This window comes from Sciurus vulgaris (genome assembly GCF_902686455.1).
Source record: "Sciurus vulgaris genome assembly, chromosome: 3".
Taxonomy (NCBI): Eukaryota; Metazoa; Chordata; class Mammalia; order Rodentia; family Sciuridae; genus Sciurus; species Sciurus vulgaris.
The window spans coordinates 65,777,550-65,792,256 of record NC_136463.1 but is presented as its reverse complement, the minus strand read 5'-3'; the positions used below and the strand labels follow the sequence as shown (position 1 = coordinate 65,792,256).

The following is a 14,707-nucleotide window of genomic DNA, read 5'->3' as shown; positions in this document are numbered from 1 at the left end:
TAAAAATCACTAATAACATAATAACTGTCAATCTATGTTACTATTTTATGTAGAATCTTATATGTGCAGCCTATAAGGGAAATCATAATATCTTAAGTTCAGGTTACTTAATTTCCTCTTAGTAAATATTCTGTTGAAATCAAATATAACTCAGAACCAGAAGTACATTTTTTTATAAAATCAGCAATTCTTAGAATATGTAAACCTTTATTGAGGGTTCTGATTAGACAGTTCTTATTGTTTATACCCTTTGATAATTTCAACTCTAGTTTTAGTTGACCAACAAAAAATTATGTTTTTGGGTTTTATAAAACATGCAAGATTAGTAATGTAGACATATTGTGTATGTATATAAATGATAATTTTGTAAATATCAGTAATAGAATTAGATAGCTATAGATTATGTATTATGCATCATAAGATAGTAATTCTAAAGTATGAGAAGGGGTACCTTTGCACTAATTGAAAAGTTAAGTGTCAACCTTTTACCTTCACCCTATCTAGCACATGTTTGTTCTTCGGGAGCGCCCTGAAACAGTGTTAATAGATCTTATTCAGAGGACGAAGGATGCAGTAAGAGAGCTGGATAATCTGCAGTATCGAAAAATGAAGAAACTTCTTTTCCAGGAGGCACATAATGGACCAACAGTGGAAGCACAGGAAGAAGAAGAGGTAATACCTATAATGACTGAAATCTTGAATTCTCCATATGGGTTTCTTTCTTTATGCATTATTGCAAATAATTTTCTATCAGTGGTTCCCAAGTCGTTTTCTTAACATTAATTATACACTATCCCATTAGGAAAAAAGGGTTTTAGTTATGTTAGATTGCATGCTCTAAGCCCAATCCCTTTAATGTTAAGTGCACTTTAGCATGGTAAAGGCTGTTCAGAGTCTTTTATTAGGAAAAACTGTTCAAATTTATGTAGTCTAATCCCTCTCATATTTCTTTGTCACTGAACCCTAATTTGATCATTTAGTTCCACCGGACATGCTTTTAAAAGTACTTGAAATGAGGGGGCTGGGGATATAGCTCAGTTGGTAGAGTGCTTACCTAGCATGCACAAGGCCCTGGGTTCAATCCCCAGCACCACAAAAAAAAAAAAAAAGTAGTAGTAGTACTTGAAATGATATAGTCTTGAGAGTTGACTGTTCTCATTCAGAAATTATTAGAAAGTTAACAGGCATTTGACTGTAACCAAAGAAACCTGGTTCCTTTTAGTTCTGTATAATTTTATTCCATTCACATGGCTCTAAAATATTTGTTTTACAGATGAGGAAAGTAAGGCTTAGAGTATTCAACTTATTGTAGGTAGAGGCCTATGAATTTAAATTTGTAATTCATTCTCAAGGCCACCTTTCTTCTATGTTACCTCGTAAGAAGAATGAAAATAAAGATTGGCAGAAATGTTGCAGAAGTTCCTCACAAGAAAATTACAAAGAAAGTGTATCATGTGTGGATTATCTTTTTTCCTCTAAGTTTTCAAATTTACCCCATCCCAATTCTGAATCTTTGGTTATTTTTACTGCTTTTTGATGAGAGAGATCACTTTGTATTCTGAAACGATGAGTGATGCTTTTTTTTTTCTTTTTAGTAGCACTAAATAACTAATGAGATATAAAATTAAGAACTCTAATATCATATTTTACTGCAAAATCAGTGCAGATTTTATCCCAAATTTTTTCTTGCAAAAAAGTGGGACGTGATCATTAGGTGACCACACCAAGTTGCTTAGGGCCTTGCTAAATTGCTAGGGCTGGCTTTGAACTTGCAGTCCTCCTACCTCAACCTCCTAAATTGCTGGGATTACAGGCATGTGCTACCACATGCAGCTATGTAGTTAAATCTTTTTTTTTTTTTTTTTTAATTTTTCATTTTGTTCTAGTTGTAGGTGGACACAATACCTTTATTTTATTTTTATGTGGTGTTGAGGATCCAACCTAGGGCCTCATGTATGCCAGGCGAGCACCCTACCACTGAACCATGACCCCAGCCCCAGCTATGTGGTTAAATCTTTAAAAGCATCTATTAGACTAGGGATCTAAGAAAATTCTGTAAATATATATGTATATGTACATACACACCTCCCCACACACACATGCATATGGTATCTGTATTCATTAAGTTCTAGCATATCTTATAAAAGTTTGGTACTACAGACTATTAAAATGTTAGTGTCCTAACCCCATGGCTACTTGATTACTTGAACACTATTGTGATTAAGACTGAATTATAAATTTTATATATATATATATATTATATGTATTTATAAAACATATAACATTTATAATATATATTTATACAAATTTATAATTCTTAGTTTTTACAGGAATAGATAGAAATTAATATTATTTGGTGCTAGATAATCTAATGACTTACTTTCAGGAAGAAAGAACAGCCTCCTTTATAAAAGTACTCAGTAAAAAATAAGAACAAAAAGGAGTGTTTGAGCTAGGGTTGTAGCTCCATGGTAGAGCACTTATGTGGCATGTGTGAGGCACTAGTTCAGTCCTCAGCACCAGGTAAAAATAAATAAACAAAAATAAAGGTATTGTGTACATCTACAACTAAAATTTTTTAAAAAGCATTTTCAGGATTTAAAAAACTTATTTATTTATTTTGTCTGGGCCTTACATATGCCAGGCAAACACTACCATTGAACCACATCCCCAGGATCCTCAGGATTTTTTTTTTTTTTTTAAGGAAGTGTTTACATTGATCATAAGAATCATTGAAATTTGAGTGAAATATCTATCCCCATAACATTTGTTATAGAAATGTTTTTTCAAAAAATGTCAAACAATTAAGAGAAAATTTAGTACTTTGAATATTACCCAAAACTGGATCGGGGATATAGCTCAGTGGTTAGAACACTTGCTTAGCATCCTCAAAGCCCTGAGTTTGATCTCCTATACCCTCAAAAAACAAAACAAAAACAAAAAAGGAAATAGTCCAGAACTGATCAACTGGCTCCCCCCACCCCCCAACAGTTCAGGGTGTTTGTTATTAATTTATTGGTCAGTTTTATTTGTTTTTCTATTAACTAAAAGTTGACAAGCTTCCTAGTTTGGCACATAAAGGGAATTTCTTACAATAGACCTTCCTTCCTTCCTTCCTTCCTTCCTTCCTTCCTTCCTTCCTTCCTTCCTTCCTTCCTTCCTTCCTTCCTTCCTTCCTTCCTTCCTTCCTCCCTCCCTCCCTCCCTCCCTCCCTCCCTCCCTCCCTCCCTCTCTCCCTCCCTCCCTCCCTCCGTCTCTGTCTCTCTCCCTCTCTGTCTCTCTCCCTCTCTCTTCCTTTTCTTTTTCTCTCTCTTTCTTCCTTTCTTCCTTTCTTACCTTTCTTTCTTTCATACTAGGGATCAAACCCAGGGTACTTTACCACTTAGTTACATGCCCAGTTCTTTTTATTTGTTGTTTTGAGCCAAGATCTCCCCAGGTTTCTCAGGGTCTCCCTAAATTGCCGAGGATAGCCTCAGAATTGCTGTGATCCTCCTGCCTCAGCCTCCCAAGTCATTAGTATTATTCGCATATACTACTATACCTGGCTTCTGATTTTCTTTCTAATAACTGTGTGCCAAGTGGAATCTGTGTTGGATGCTTTAATCAAGAAGTCACAATAGATGTAGATATTTTAATATAATGCTCTTTTCCCTTAGGAACAAGATCATGGTGTTGGCCGGACTGGAACAGTGAATAGTGTTGGAAGTAATCAGTCTATTCCCAGTATGTCTATCAGTGCCAGCAGCCAAAGCAGTAGTGTTAACAGTCTTCCAGATGCCTCAGATGATAAGAGTGAGCTAGACATGATGGAAGGAGACCATACGGTGATGTCCAACAGTTCTGTCATCCATTTAAAACCTGTGAGTATTTGGATTTCAGCGAAAAATTTCAACATTGGTAAATAATTTTCTTCATCTTATTAGTTTAAGTGATGGAAGTTTTAAGTTTCAAAAGATTGAAACATTTTTTAAAATGGCAATAGTCTTGTTGATTCCTAATCTGTTAACTGCATTTAGAAAACTAACATTTTAAGAATACAAGAATATGGAATCAAAAATCTTAGAGAAAAAATATAGAAATATTATATGTACTATATTATTTGAAGTTCTTACATGGAAAATAAAAATTAAAGAATAGGAAAGATGCACATGAAATTTATAATGATTGCTGTTGGAGAATGAAGGAGTTGGGATGAGTAAAAATCAAAAGTGAATTGTACTTTTCATATTTATATCCTTAAAATAATACATATGTGGAAAATTATAAACATAGGAAATGTAGGTGCGTCCTTATTTACAATTTTGAGTGTAAGTTTTTAAATTTTCTTGAAAATTTTGAAAAGTCCAATAACTGTTAGCAATTTGTAGCACTGATTTTTAAACTTCATTGCTTACAGTATTTTAAGTTATTAGGCACAGTGGCTGAAAGGGAAAAAACCAAATGTTCATCAACAGATGAATGGATAAGCAAATTGTGCTGTATGGAATATTACTCACTTGGAAAAAGGTGTGAAGTTTTGAAACATGCAACTTTATGGGTCAGTGTCAACAACATCCTAAAGGCTGGGCTTGCTGGTGTATGCCTGTAATCCCAGTGACTCGGTAGGCTGAGGCAGGAGAATTGAAAGTTCAAACCCAACCTCAGCAACTTATTGAGGCCCTAAGCAACTTAGTGAGACCCTGTCTCAAAATAAAAAAAAAAAAAAAAGGGCCTGAGTGTAGCTTGTGATAAAGTGTCCCTGTGTTCAATTCCCAGTACCCGCCCCCCCAAAAAAAGGAAAAAAACCCCAAAACATGCTAAGGGACATAAGCCAGACAGAAAAGGACAAATACTATATAATTAAAGTTAATGAAATATCTGTCTATAATAGGAAAATTCATATGGGATGATTTCAAGGTTACCATGGGATGAATGGAAAGTGAAATGGAAGTTATTGCTAATGGATACAGAGTTTCTGTTTGGGGTGATGGAAAAGTTTTGGAAATAGTGGTGATGGGTACACAACATTTTCAATGTAGTTAGTCTGGCTTAAAATGGCAGATTTTTTGTTAGATATATTTTAACATACATGAAAGCTACTAAGAATGATGATTATGCAGTAGTATTATTAAGGGAAAAATCACGTTTAATTTTTATATTCATAGGCAATGGAATCAGTCATAACATTGTTTTGCTGGGTGTGGTGGCACACGTCTGTAATCCCAGTGGCTAGGGAGACTGAGGCAGGAGTTCAAAACCAGCCTCAGCAAAAGCAAGGTGCTAAGCAACTCGGTGAGACCCTGTCTCTAAATAAAGTACAAAAATAGGGCTGGGGTTGTGGCTCAGTGGGTAGGTGCCCCTGGGTTCAATCCCTGGTAACCAAAAAAAAAAAAAAGGATTATTTCTATATGTAGTTGGTTATTACTTAACTGACTTCCTCTTCAGTTAATGGATGGAAGTTTATAAGAAACAATATCAGTTCTTTAATATTTTGCAAACATTTTTTTAATTGCTTATTTTGGACAGATGGCAAAAATATAAAGGTAGTTTTAAGCTGTATTGCTTCTAAAATCCAAAAGCTTTGTGTCATTAATTCTTATTACTATTAAAGTATTAGCTACATGTTTTATTATATTTGTTTTTAAGTGACATTAGAACTTTTCAGTTTTATGTGTAATGTGTAGGTTATAAATCCAGCGGTGTACATGTCCTTATCCTGAATCTGTATACTATTCCATTCACTGTGAAAACAATTTCTAATTATAATTATGTTGAAGATAAAATGACAGCATTCTCATTTTTTGTTTTTGATTTCTAAAATTATTATTAGATTTATTGATCTAATTAACTTGAACTTTAGTTTTCTTGAAGTTTCAAAAAGTTTGTTTATCTTAAATGTTACTGTCTCTTTCTTTGCTTAGGAAGAAGAAAATTACAGAGAAGAAGGAGATCCTAGAACAAGAGCATCAGATCCACAGTCTCCTCCCCAAGTATCTCGTCACAAATCACACTATCGTAATCGAGAACATTTTGCAACAATAAGGACAGCATCACTGGTGTGTACTTCCCCGGGCCCAGAGGGAAATATAATTTTTTATGTTGGACTTTGGCAATGTAGACTCAAGTATAAATATATCTTATTTTTTGTATTGGAGTTTATTTTGCAAAGCATTCCATTCGTTCAACATTTAAGTGCCTGTTAAGAGAAAAATATGTAAAGCACACTGAAAAATGTCACTAACAATGTCTTCAAGACATGTACACCTATAACTAATCTTTTAGAATATATTAAATACTTAACAGAACTACAAAGTGCTAAATAGTTATTCAGATAACTTTTTATTAGGAACATAAAAAGAAGTATTTATCAAACAAAAAGCTGGAGCATTTAGAGTTATTAGATTTTACACACAGGAGAAAGGAGAAATGGTATTTCCACTTAAGAATTGACAATAAAGAAATAGATGAGGGTAACCACAAAGAGGCTAATGTTTGGAAATCACAAATAATCCTATTTGGTGTATGGTAATCACTCTAATTTCCCAAATAACAATATATATAGATTATTTGTCCATTACAAACATGTTATAGTGGAGCATTTAAAACTCTGTTCAGTCAGCTAAGTGATACCAAAACATAATAAAGGATACTAGGAATAGAAAGAAATTACATTAATATATCATATGAAAAGTAGATTTTTAGAGAATATGACAGGAAAAAAAAGGTATTGGAATTATCTAAATTGCTACATAATAAGCAGAATTACTGTATAATCAGATTTTATAACTCCTATGCCCATGAATCTGAATCGCATGTGAAGTCAGGAATGCAGCACCCTCCCCACCACTACTATTCTGCAACATGAAAATAATGCTTTAAACAGAACAAATGGCAAAGATTGTTTAATTTTATTTGGTGATTCTTTTGGTAGATGTGTAAAAGCAGGTCCAGATCAGAGGAAAACCTCTTTGTGACTTGGCATGTATTAAATATTCTCATGCAAGTCTCATATCCCAAATGTTGGCTTCCTCAAATTAATTAAGGACAAATCAAAAACCTGAAAAATAATTATTTTATTTATTTCTGGTACTGGGGATTGCTTAACCACTGAGCCACATCCCCAGCCCTTTTTTAATATTTTATTTAGAGGCAGGATCTCACCAAGTTGCTTAGGGCCTCGCTAAGTTGCTGAGGTCCCTGTTGAACTCGAGATCCTCCTCCCTCAGCCACCTGAGCAGGTGTGATTACAGGTATATGCCACTGTACCCAGCAATAGTTATATTCTTGAACCTAGTAATTCTATATATTACAAATAAAATATTCAGAGAGCATGTAGGTTTTTGCACAAATAAACATTGCTATATAATATTTTATAAGTACTTTATATTGTAACTCAGCCTGCCTTTTTCTGTTTTGAATTTTTCTTTATACAATAAAATGTACAGATCTTACATACTCAATTTGAGGAATTTTTAAATTGATATACATCTAGGTTAACCATTACATAAAACGAGATATTATTGTGTTCAACAGTGTTAATTCTTTTTTATTGCTGTAAATCTTTTCCATTGTATGAATATACCATCATTTGTTGATCCATTCTTTTGTTGATAAACTTTTGGTTTGTTTCCCTTTTGGAACTATAATGCATAAGGTCACTATAAATATTCATGACCAAGTCATCATGTGAATGTGATCTCTTTTTAAAATTATAATTTTTGGTGGTACTTGGGATTGAACCCAGGACCACTTTATCATGATACTGCATACCCAAAACCCCCTTTAAAATTTTTATTTTTTATTTTTTTAGTTGTAGATGGACACAGTGCCCTTATTTATTTCTTTATTTATTTTTATGTGGTGCTGAGGATCAACCCAGTGCCTCACACGGATGCTAGGTAAGCGTTTCATCACTGAGCTACAACCCTAGCCCTCCCCAAGCCCTTTTTAATGTTTTTAAAATGTACTTTATTTGTAGTTGGATACAATACTTTTATTTTATTTATGTATTTATTTTCTGTGTTGCTGAGGGTTGAACCCAGTGCCTCACACATGCTGGGCAAGCGCTCCACCACTGAGCCACAACCCCAGTCCCCTTTTTAATTTTTTATTTGCCTCACTTAAGTTGTCCAGGCTGACCTTAAACTTGGTATTCTACTTCAGCCTCCAAGTAGCTGGGAGTACAGCTGTGTGCCACCATGCCCAGCTGGTTTTTTAATTTCTTTTAGGTAAATAACCTAAGGGTAGAATTGTCAAGTTTTAAGAAACTTTTTCAGTTTTCAAAAGTGATTGTAGCATTTCACGTGCCCATTAGTAATGTGTTAGAGTTCTAATTGGAGTCTGAGGCAGAAAGATCACATATTTGAGGCCAGCCTGGGCAACTAAGTGAGACCCTGTCTCAAAATAAGATAAAATGAGCTGGAAATGTAGTTCAGTGGTAGAGTGCTTACTTAGCATACTTGAAGTCCTGGGTTCAATTCTAGTACCACCAAAAAACAAAAAAAATCTTTGAAAACATCAGGTAAATTAAATACAGGTGGTGAAGATGCAGTGAAAAGGGAACTCTTGTACATTGATGATGGGAATGTAAAACAGTTTAGAAGTACCAGGCATGATAGCGTGTGCCTGTAAGTCCAAAGACTCAGGAGGCTGAGGCAGGAGGATCACAACTTCAAGGCCAGCTTCAGTAACTTAAGAAACTGTAGGCAATTTAGTGAGACCCTAAATAAATAAAAAGTGCTGGGGATGTGATTCAGTGGTTAAGTGCCCCTGGTTTCAACCCCCAGTAAACAAATGAAAAACAACCAAAAAAAAAAAAAAAACCCTAACAGTAGAGCCAGGCATGATGGCACACACCTGTATTCCCAGCTTCTTGGAGGCTGAGGCAGAAGGATACCAAATCCAAGGCCAGCCTGGACAACTTGGTGAGACCCTATATCAAAAAATAAAAAGTGCTAGAGATACAGCTCCGTGATAGAACACTCTGGGTTCAGTACCCAGTCACCAAAAGCAAACAGAAACTAACAATAGCCAGAGGAACTGAAATTAGTTGTGAAAGGAATATCTGCATTCTTGGTTTATTGTAGTATTATTCACTATAACCAAGATGTGGAATCATCCTAAGTATCTATCGGTGGATGATGAATGAAGAATACATGGTTCTAGTGTGTGTGTGTGTGTGTAATGGGGGATCCTATCATTTAGAAGAACATAGATGAATCTAGAAAACACTATGCTAAGTGAAATAAGCTAGACACAGAAATACAAACCACGCAGTCTTAACTTACATGTAGAATCTAAAAAGGTTGAAATGAAAGAGGCTGAGTAGGGGGAGAGGGAATTGTTAATTGAAAGCCCACAAAGATTCAGATAGGAGAAGTAAGTTTTGAGATCTGTTGCACAACTGGGTGACTGTAGTCAATAATGATATATGTATTTTGAAATATAAGACAAAATTTCAAATGTCTGTGAAAAATTATTGGTAAATGAGGTGATGAATATGTTAATTGACTTGATTTATTGTATACTTATGTCAAAACATCACATTGTACTCCATAATGTGTACAATTATAATGTCAATCTAACACAGTTTTATAGACTAGGAATATAGTTCAGTGATAGAACACACTCAGATTTTATAAGGCCCTGGGTTGATCCCACCACTGCCCAAAAAAATTTTATTTTTTAAATAAAGAACTGAAAACATACAAGTTCATGTACATACATATTAATAGAGGCTCTGTTCACAATAGGCAAAAGGAAAGGACCAGTGCAAATGTGTGTCAATGGATGAATGAAAAATTAATTATGATATACATATATAATCAAATTTGATTCTGCTATAAGAAGGAATGAGATAATGATTTATGCAACAACATAAATGAACCTCAAAAACACAGTGAAATAAACTAGATACATATATCACACAATTTTTGTGAAATATCGAGAATAGGTACCTGTGGAAACAGAAAGCAAATTATTGGTTAGTTTGCCAAGTGGAAGAATGAGAAGTAACTGCCAGGTGTGATGGCACACACCTGTAATCCCTGCAGCTCAAGACTGAGGCAGGAGAATTGCAAGTTCAAAGCCAGTCTCAGCAACTTGGCAGAGAACCTGTCTTAAAATAAAAGAATAAAAAGAGGGCTGTGAATGTGGCTATTGGTTAAATGCCTCTGGATTCAATCCCTGGTACCAAAAACAAGAAAGAAAGAAAAAAGTCAAGCAACTGAGTAGGATTTTCTTTTGAGGTGGTAAACATGTTTTGTAAATAGATAAAGTTCACATGGTTGAAAAACATGATAAATGGACTAAATGTCACTGAATCATTCAATTTAAAATGATTAATTTTAGGTTCTATGAATTATATCTCAATTTAAATATACTATTTATATATTTTTTCTTTGTGATCATTGACTTTTTATATCCTGCCCAAGAAATATTTGCTTACTTTGGGGTCATGAAGATATTTTTTGCTTTCTTCTGCTTTATTAGTCTAGATTTTACATTTAGATTAGAAACCATTCTCCTCAAAAAAAAAAAAAAAAAAAAAGAAAAGAAAAGAAATTATCCTCCTTAGATGATTAGTTTTACATTAAGTGAGAGATATGGGAGTCAAGGTTTGTTTTTTCTGTGTAGAGAAACTTATCGTAGCAGAATTTGTTAAAAATACTTTTTTTTTCCCTTCTGAATTAACTTGAGTTTTTGGTAAAAAAATTTGTGGGTCTATTTCTAGGTTTTTTTATTGTAGTCCTTGTTGAAAGGGAGTATTGTATGTTGCCAGTACCAGTGTCTTGATCACTGTGGTGCTCATCCTCTTGCTTTGTTTTTTCTGAAGATTATTTTGGCATTCTAGGTCCTTTACATTCCCCATAGGAATTTAGAACCTGTTTGTTTCTTTAAAAGACCTGCCGGAAATTTAATTGGAAGCTGCTAACATTGGGATCTCTTAAATTAACTACCTAGTTAGTTAATAGTAGGATGGTCTAAATTATTTTGAAAGAAAAATGTTTTGCTTTATTTTCTTCTTTTCTTCTTTGTATGTCTAGGTTACAAGGCAAATGCAAGAACATGAGCAGGACTCTGAGCTTAGAGAACAGATGTCTGGCTATAAGCGAATGAGGCGGCAGCATCAAAAGCAACTAATGACTCTGGAAAATAAGCTAAAGGCTGAAATGGATGAACACCGCCTCAGATTAGACAAAGATCTTGAAACTCAGCGTAATAATTTTGCTGCAGAAATGGAGAAACTTATTAAGAAACATCAGGCTGCTATGGAAAAAGAGGTGGCTGTTTCAGTATTATTAGTTTGTTTATTTTAGCTTGTGTCCATCTCATAATTAACCAACATAGCATTTTAATGTTGGGGCATCTGTTCCCAGGAGCCAAATAAACTGCTTGAGGAAAGGGATAGCATTTATGTAATTTGTATAAAGTATTCTGTAAAATAATTTTAATGAAAAAAATTATAAATATTTTGAATCCTATTAGGTGATGGGCATTACTCTTTGTAACTTGTGAAGTGGTAGATTCTAACATATTTAGGAAAGCAATTCATGAAACAGGATGTGCAGTGTGTTGAAAATATTGTTTTAAAATTTTTGTCCTAGAAAAAAATTGAAACAGGTGTGTACCAAAATGTTTACATTGGTTTATCTCTGAGTGCTAAAACATGAGATTTTTTTTTTCTTTTTTCTTCTGTATTTCTGAAACATTCTACAGTTAATATGTATTACATATGTAATAAATGAAATAGTATGATAGGCTCACCTGTAATTTCAGCCAGTAAAGCTGAGGCTGGAGGGTCAGAAGTTTAAAGCCAACCTCGGCAACTTAGTGAGACCCTAATCTCAAAATAAAAAATGAAAAGAGGGCTGGGATTATGGCTCAATAGTTAAGTGCCCCTGGATTCAATCCTTGATACCCCAATCCCCCAGAAGAAAAAAAAAAGATTTGCAAATATAAAATAGAATGATACATATCTGATATTTAATGTTTTCATAGTATTTATTATATATATTAAAGGTCAAGATTTAGCTGGGTGCAGTAGTACACTCCTGTAATCCCAGCAATTCAGGAAACTGAGGCAAGAGGATCACAAGTTCAAAGCCAGCCTCTGCAAATCAGTCAAGCCCCTCCCTCCCTCTAAATAAAATATAAAAAGGGACTGGGGATTTGGGGGGTACCAGCAACCAAAGTGTCCCTGAAAAACTCAAGGTTTAATTTAAAGGTGAATATATTCCATTACTTAATATATAAATTAATTTAGGTTAATCTAGATAAAAGATTTAATTATACTTGAAGAAAAACACTTGTTTGTTTTGTTTTCTCAAAGGGAGGATATATTCCTGTTAAATGAAAACATTTGGCCCAGTAAGAGATCAGTATTTTATTTATTTATTGCAGTGCCGATGATCTAACTTGGGGCCTTACTGCATGTGCTAGGAAGGTACTCTACCACTGAGTTACATCACTGATCTATCCCAGTATTTTAAAAATGAATTCCAAATTAGTGGATCTTCGAAGTTTAAATGATAAGGATGCTGAAAAACATTGGTCAGTTTTGTTTGTTTGTTTGTTTGTTTGTACCAGGGATTGAACCCAGGGGTGTCTAGCCACTCAGGCACATCCCCAGCCCCTTTAAAATTTTTTTTAAATTTTGAGATAGGGTCTCACTGAGTAACTTAAGGTCTTGCTAAATTGCTGAGGCTGGGTTCTAATTTGTGATCCTCCTGCCTCAGCCTCCCAAGCCCCTGGGATTATAGGGGTGGGCCACGAGCTCCAGTTGGTCAGATATTTTATTTTGGTGTTGTTTCTACTGATTTCTTTGTACTTAAGAAATAAAGTATCTTTAGTGATGTATATTAATATTAAACCACTGCTTTTAATGTATCTGCTTTGAGTCTATTATTTAACTAATTTGATTCATTTAAAAAATTTCACGTAGGCTAAAGTGATGGCCAATGAGGAGAAAAAATTTCAGCAACATATTCAGGCCCAACAGAAGAAAGAACTCAATAGCTTTTTGGAGTCCCAGAAAAGAGAATATAAACTTCGAAAAGAACAGCTTAAAGAGGTATTTATTTTATAAAAATTTTGTGTCAGGTTCCTGCTTATTAATTATATTTAATGGTTCTCAACTCATAAAGCCAGTAGGATAAAATTTTCTTTTTATTGGTTGTGGCCACTAAATGTGTATCAGCTTATGCCAAGATATTGATTATAATTCATTACCCTTAACTGCCTGAGTTTCCTAGTTGAATAGGATCTTAGAAAGAACCTTTCCTGAAGATGTAAATTATTTCATTTATAATAGCTTTCCTAAGGGCCTAGTAATTAACTGACTCATTAGAAATAAAAATACTTGAGCTGTGGAAAAAAAAAAAAATGTACGTTTCTTACTTTAAAAGTAAGCCAGTGCTGTATGTGGTGGTGCATGTCTATAATCCTATAACTCTGGGGGATGAGGCAAGAGTATTGCAAGCCCAGCCTCAGCGTGGTAAGCCTGCTGGGTACTGTGGTACATACCTGTAGTCCTAGCTACTCAGGAGGCTGAGGGTCAGTTGAGACCACAAGTTTGAAACCAGCATGGGACAACACTGCAAGGTCACATCTTAAAACTGGATGTTTTAACTACTGAGCTACATCCCTAGCCCTTCTAATTTTTTTACTTTATGATAGAGAATTGCTAAGTTGCTAAGGACCTTGCTAAATTGCTGGCCGTAAACTTGAATCCTCTTGCCTCATCCTCCCAGGCCACTTGGGATCACAGGCAGCTAACACCGTGCCTGGCAAAACTACTAATTTATATGCTTTTTATTTGTATGTGTTCAAATATCTTATAAACTAAACTTGTAAGGAATTGATCTTCTTATAGCCAGGCTTGGTGGCACATACCTGTAATCCCATCAAGTTGGGAACCTAAGTCAAGAGAATCTAAAGTTTGAGGCCATCCTCAGCAGTTTAGCAAGTCCCTAAGCAACTTAGTGAGATCCTGTTTCAAAAGAATAAGAAAATGGCTGGGGATGGGGATATAACTCAGTAGTAAAAGCTCCCCTAGGTTCAGTCCATAGTATCTCCCCCTCCCCTGCCCCAAATCGTGATCTCTTTCTTGAATAACAGAGGAAAGAAGATAGTAGTCATACCTAGGAAAGATAGTTGATTTATACTTTATATAATATTGATTCTCTTTAGGTTGAAAATATACCAGTATTAATTAGCATTGTAGAGTTTGCCTCATTGAGTATATCATCAATTGTTTTTTTTTTTTTTCATTTTGTCCAATATAAATGCATTTTCATGGTAATAGTTTTTGAAATGATATTTAACATGATATAAAAAGCATTTGTTTTGCTTTGTTCAGTGGTTATTAGTGCTAAAAATTAAGTACCATTCTAAAGTAAATTTCTGTTCTAATCATGTTTTTTTTTTGTTTGTTTTTGTTTTTGTTTTATTTGAGATGCTGGGGATTGAACCCAGGGCCTTGTGCTTGCGAGGCAAGCACTCTACCAACTGAGCTATCTCCCCAGCCCCTAATCATGGTTTTGTTGATTTTCCATTTACTTTCCAGTTCTTTTACATTTAGCTCATCTGTAATTTTGCTGAAAACTTAATATCAAGAATGTAAATTGAGGTGATATTTTACTGTATTTTAGCCCTAATTTTAATTCATATGTGGTTTTTATCTGAAAGCACTCCCTTTTGTCTCTTTTTGGGAAAGTTTTAAAGAAGG

At 34.4% G+C, this 14,707-nt stretch overlaps 1 protein-coding gene across 4 annotated transcripts in view; it reads left to right on the top strand.

Moving 5' to 3' along the window:
* TAOK1 (TAO kinase 1) overlaps positions 1-14,707 on the top strand; it is a 140,164-nt gene that overhangs the window by 101,919 nt on the left and 23,538 nt on the right. For all 4 annotated transcript variants that reach the window (XM_079130796.1, XM_079130798.1, XM_079130797.1 and 1 more), the window contains 5 exons: positions 505-672; positions 3,657-3,860; positions 5,901-6,035; positions 11,025-11,261; positions 12,923-13,051. In XM_079130796.1, the coding sequence (XP_078986922.1) occupies positions 505-672; positions 3,657-3,860; positions 5,901-6,035; positions 11,025-11,261; positions 12,923-13,051 (873 nt within the window). The remainder of the gene's footprint in view (positions 1-504; positions 673-3,656; positions 3,861-5,900; positions 6,036-11,024; positions 11,262-12,922; positions 13,052-14,707) is intronic.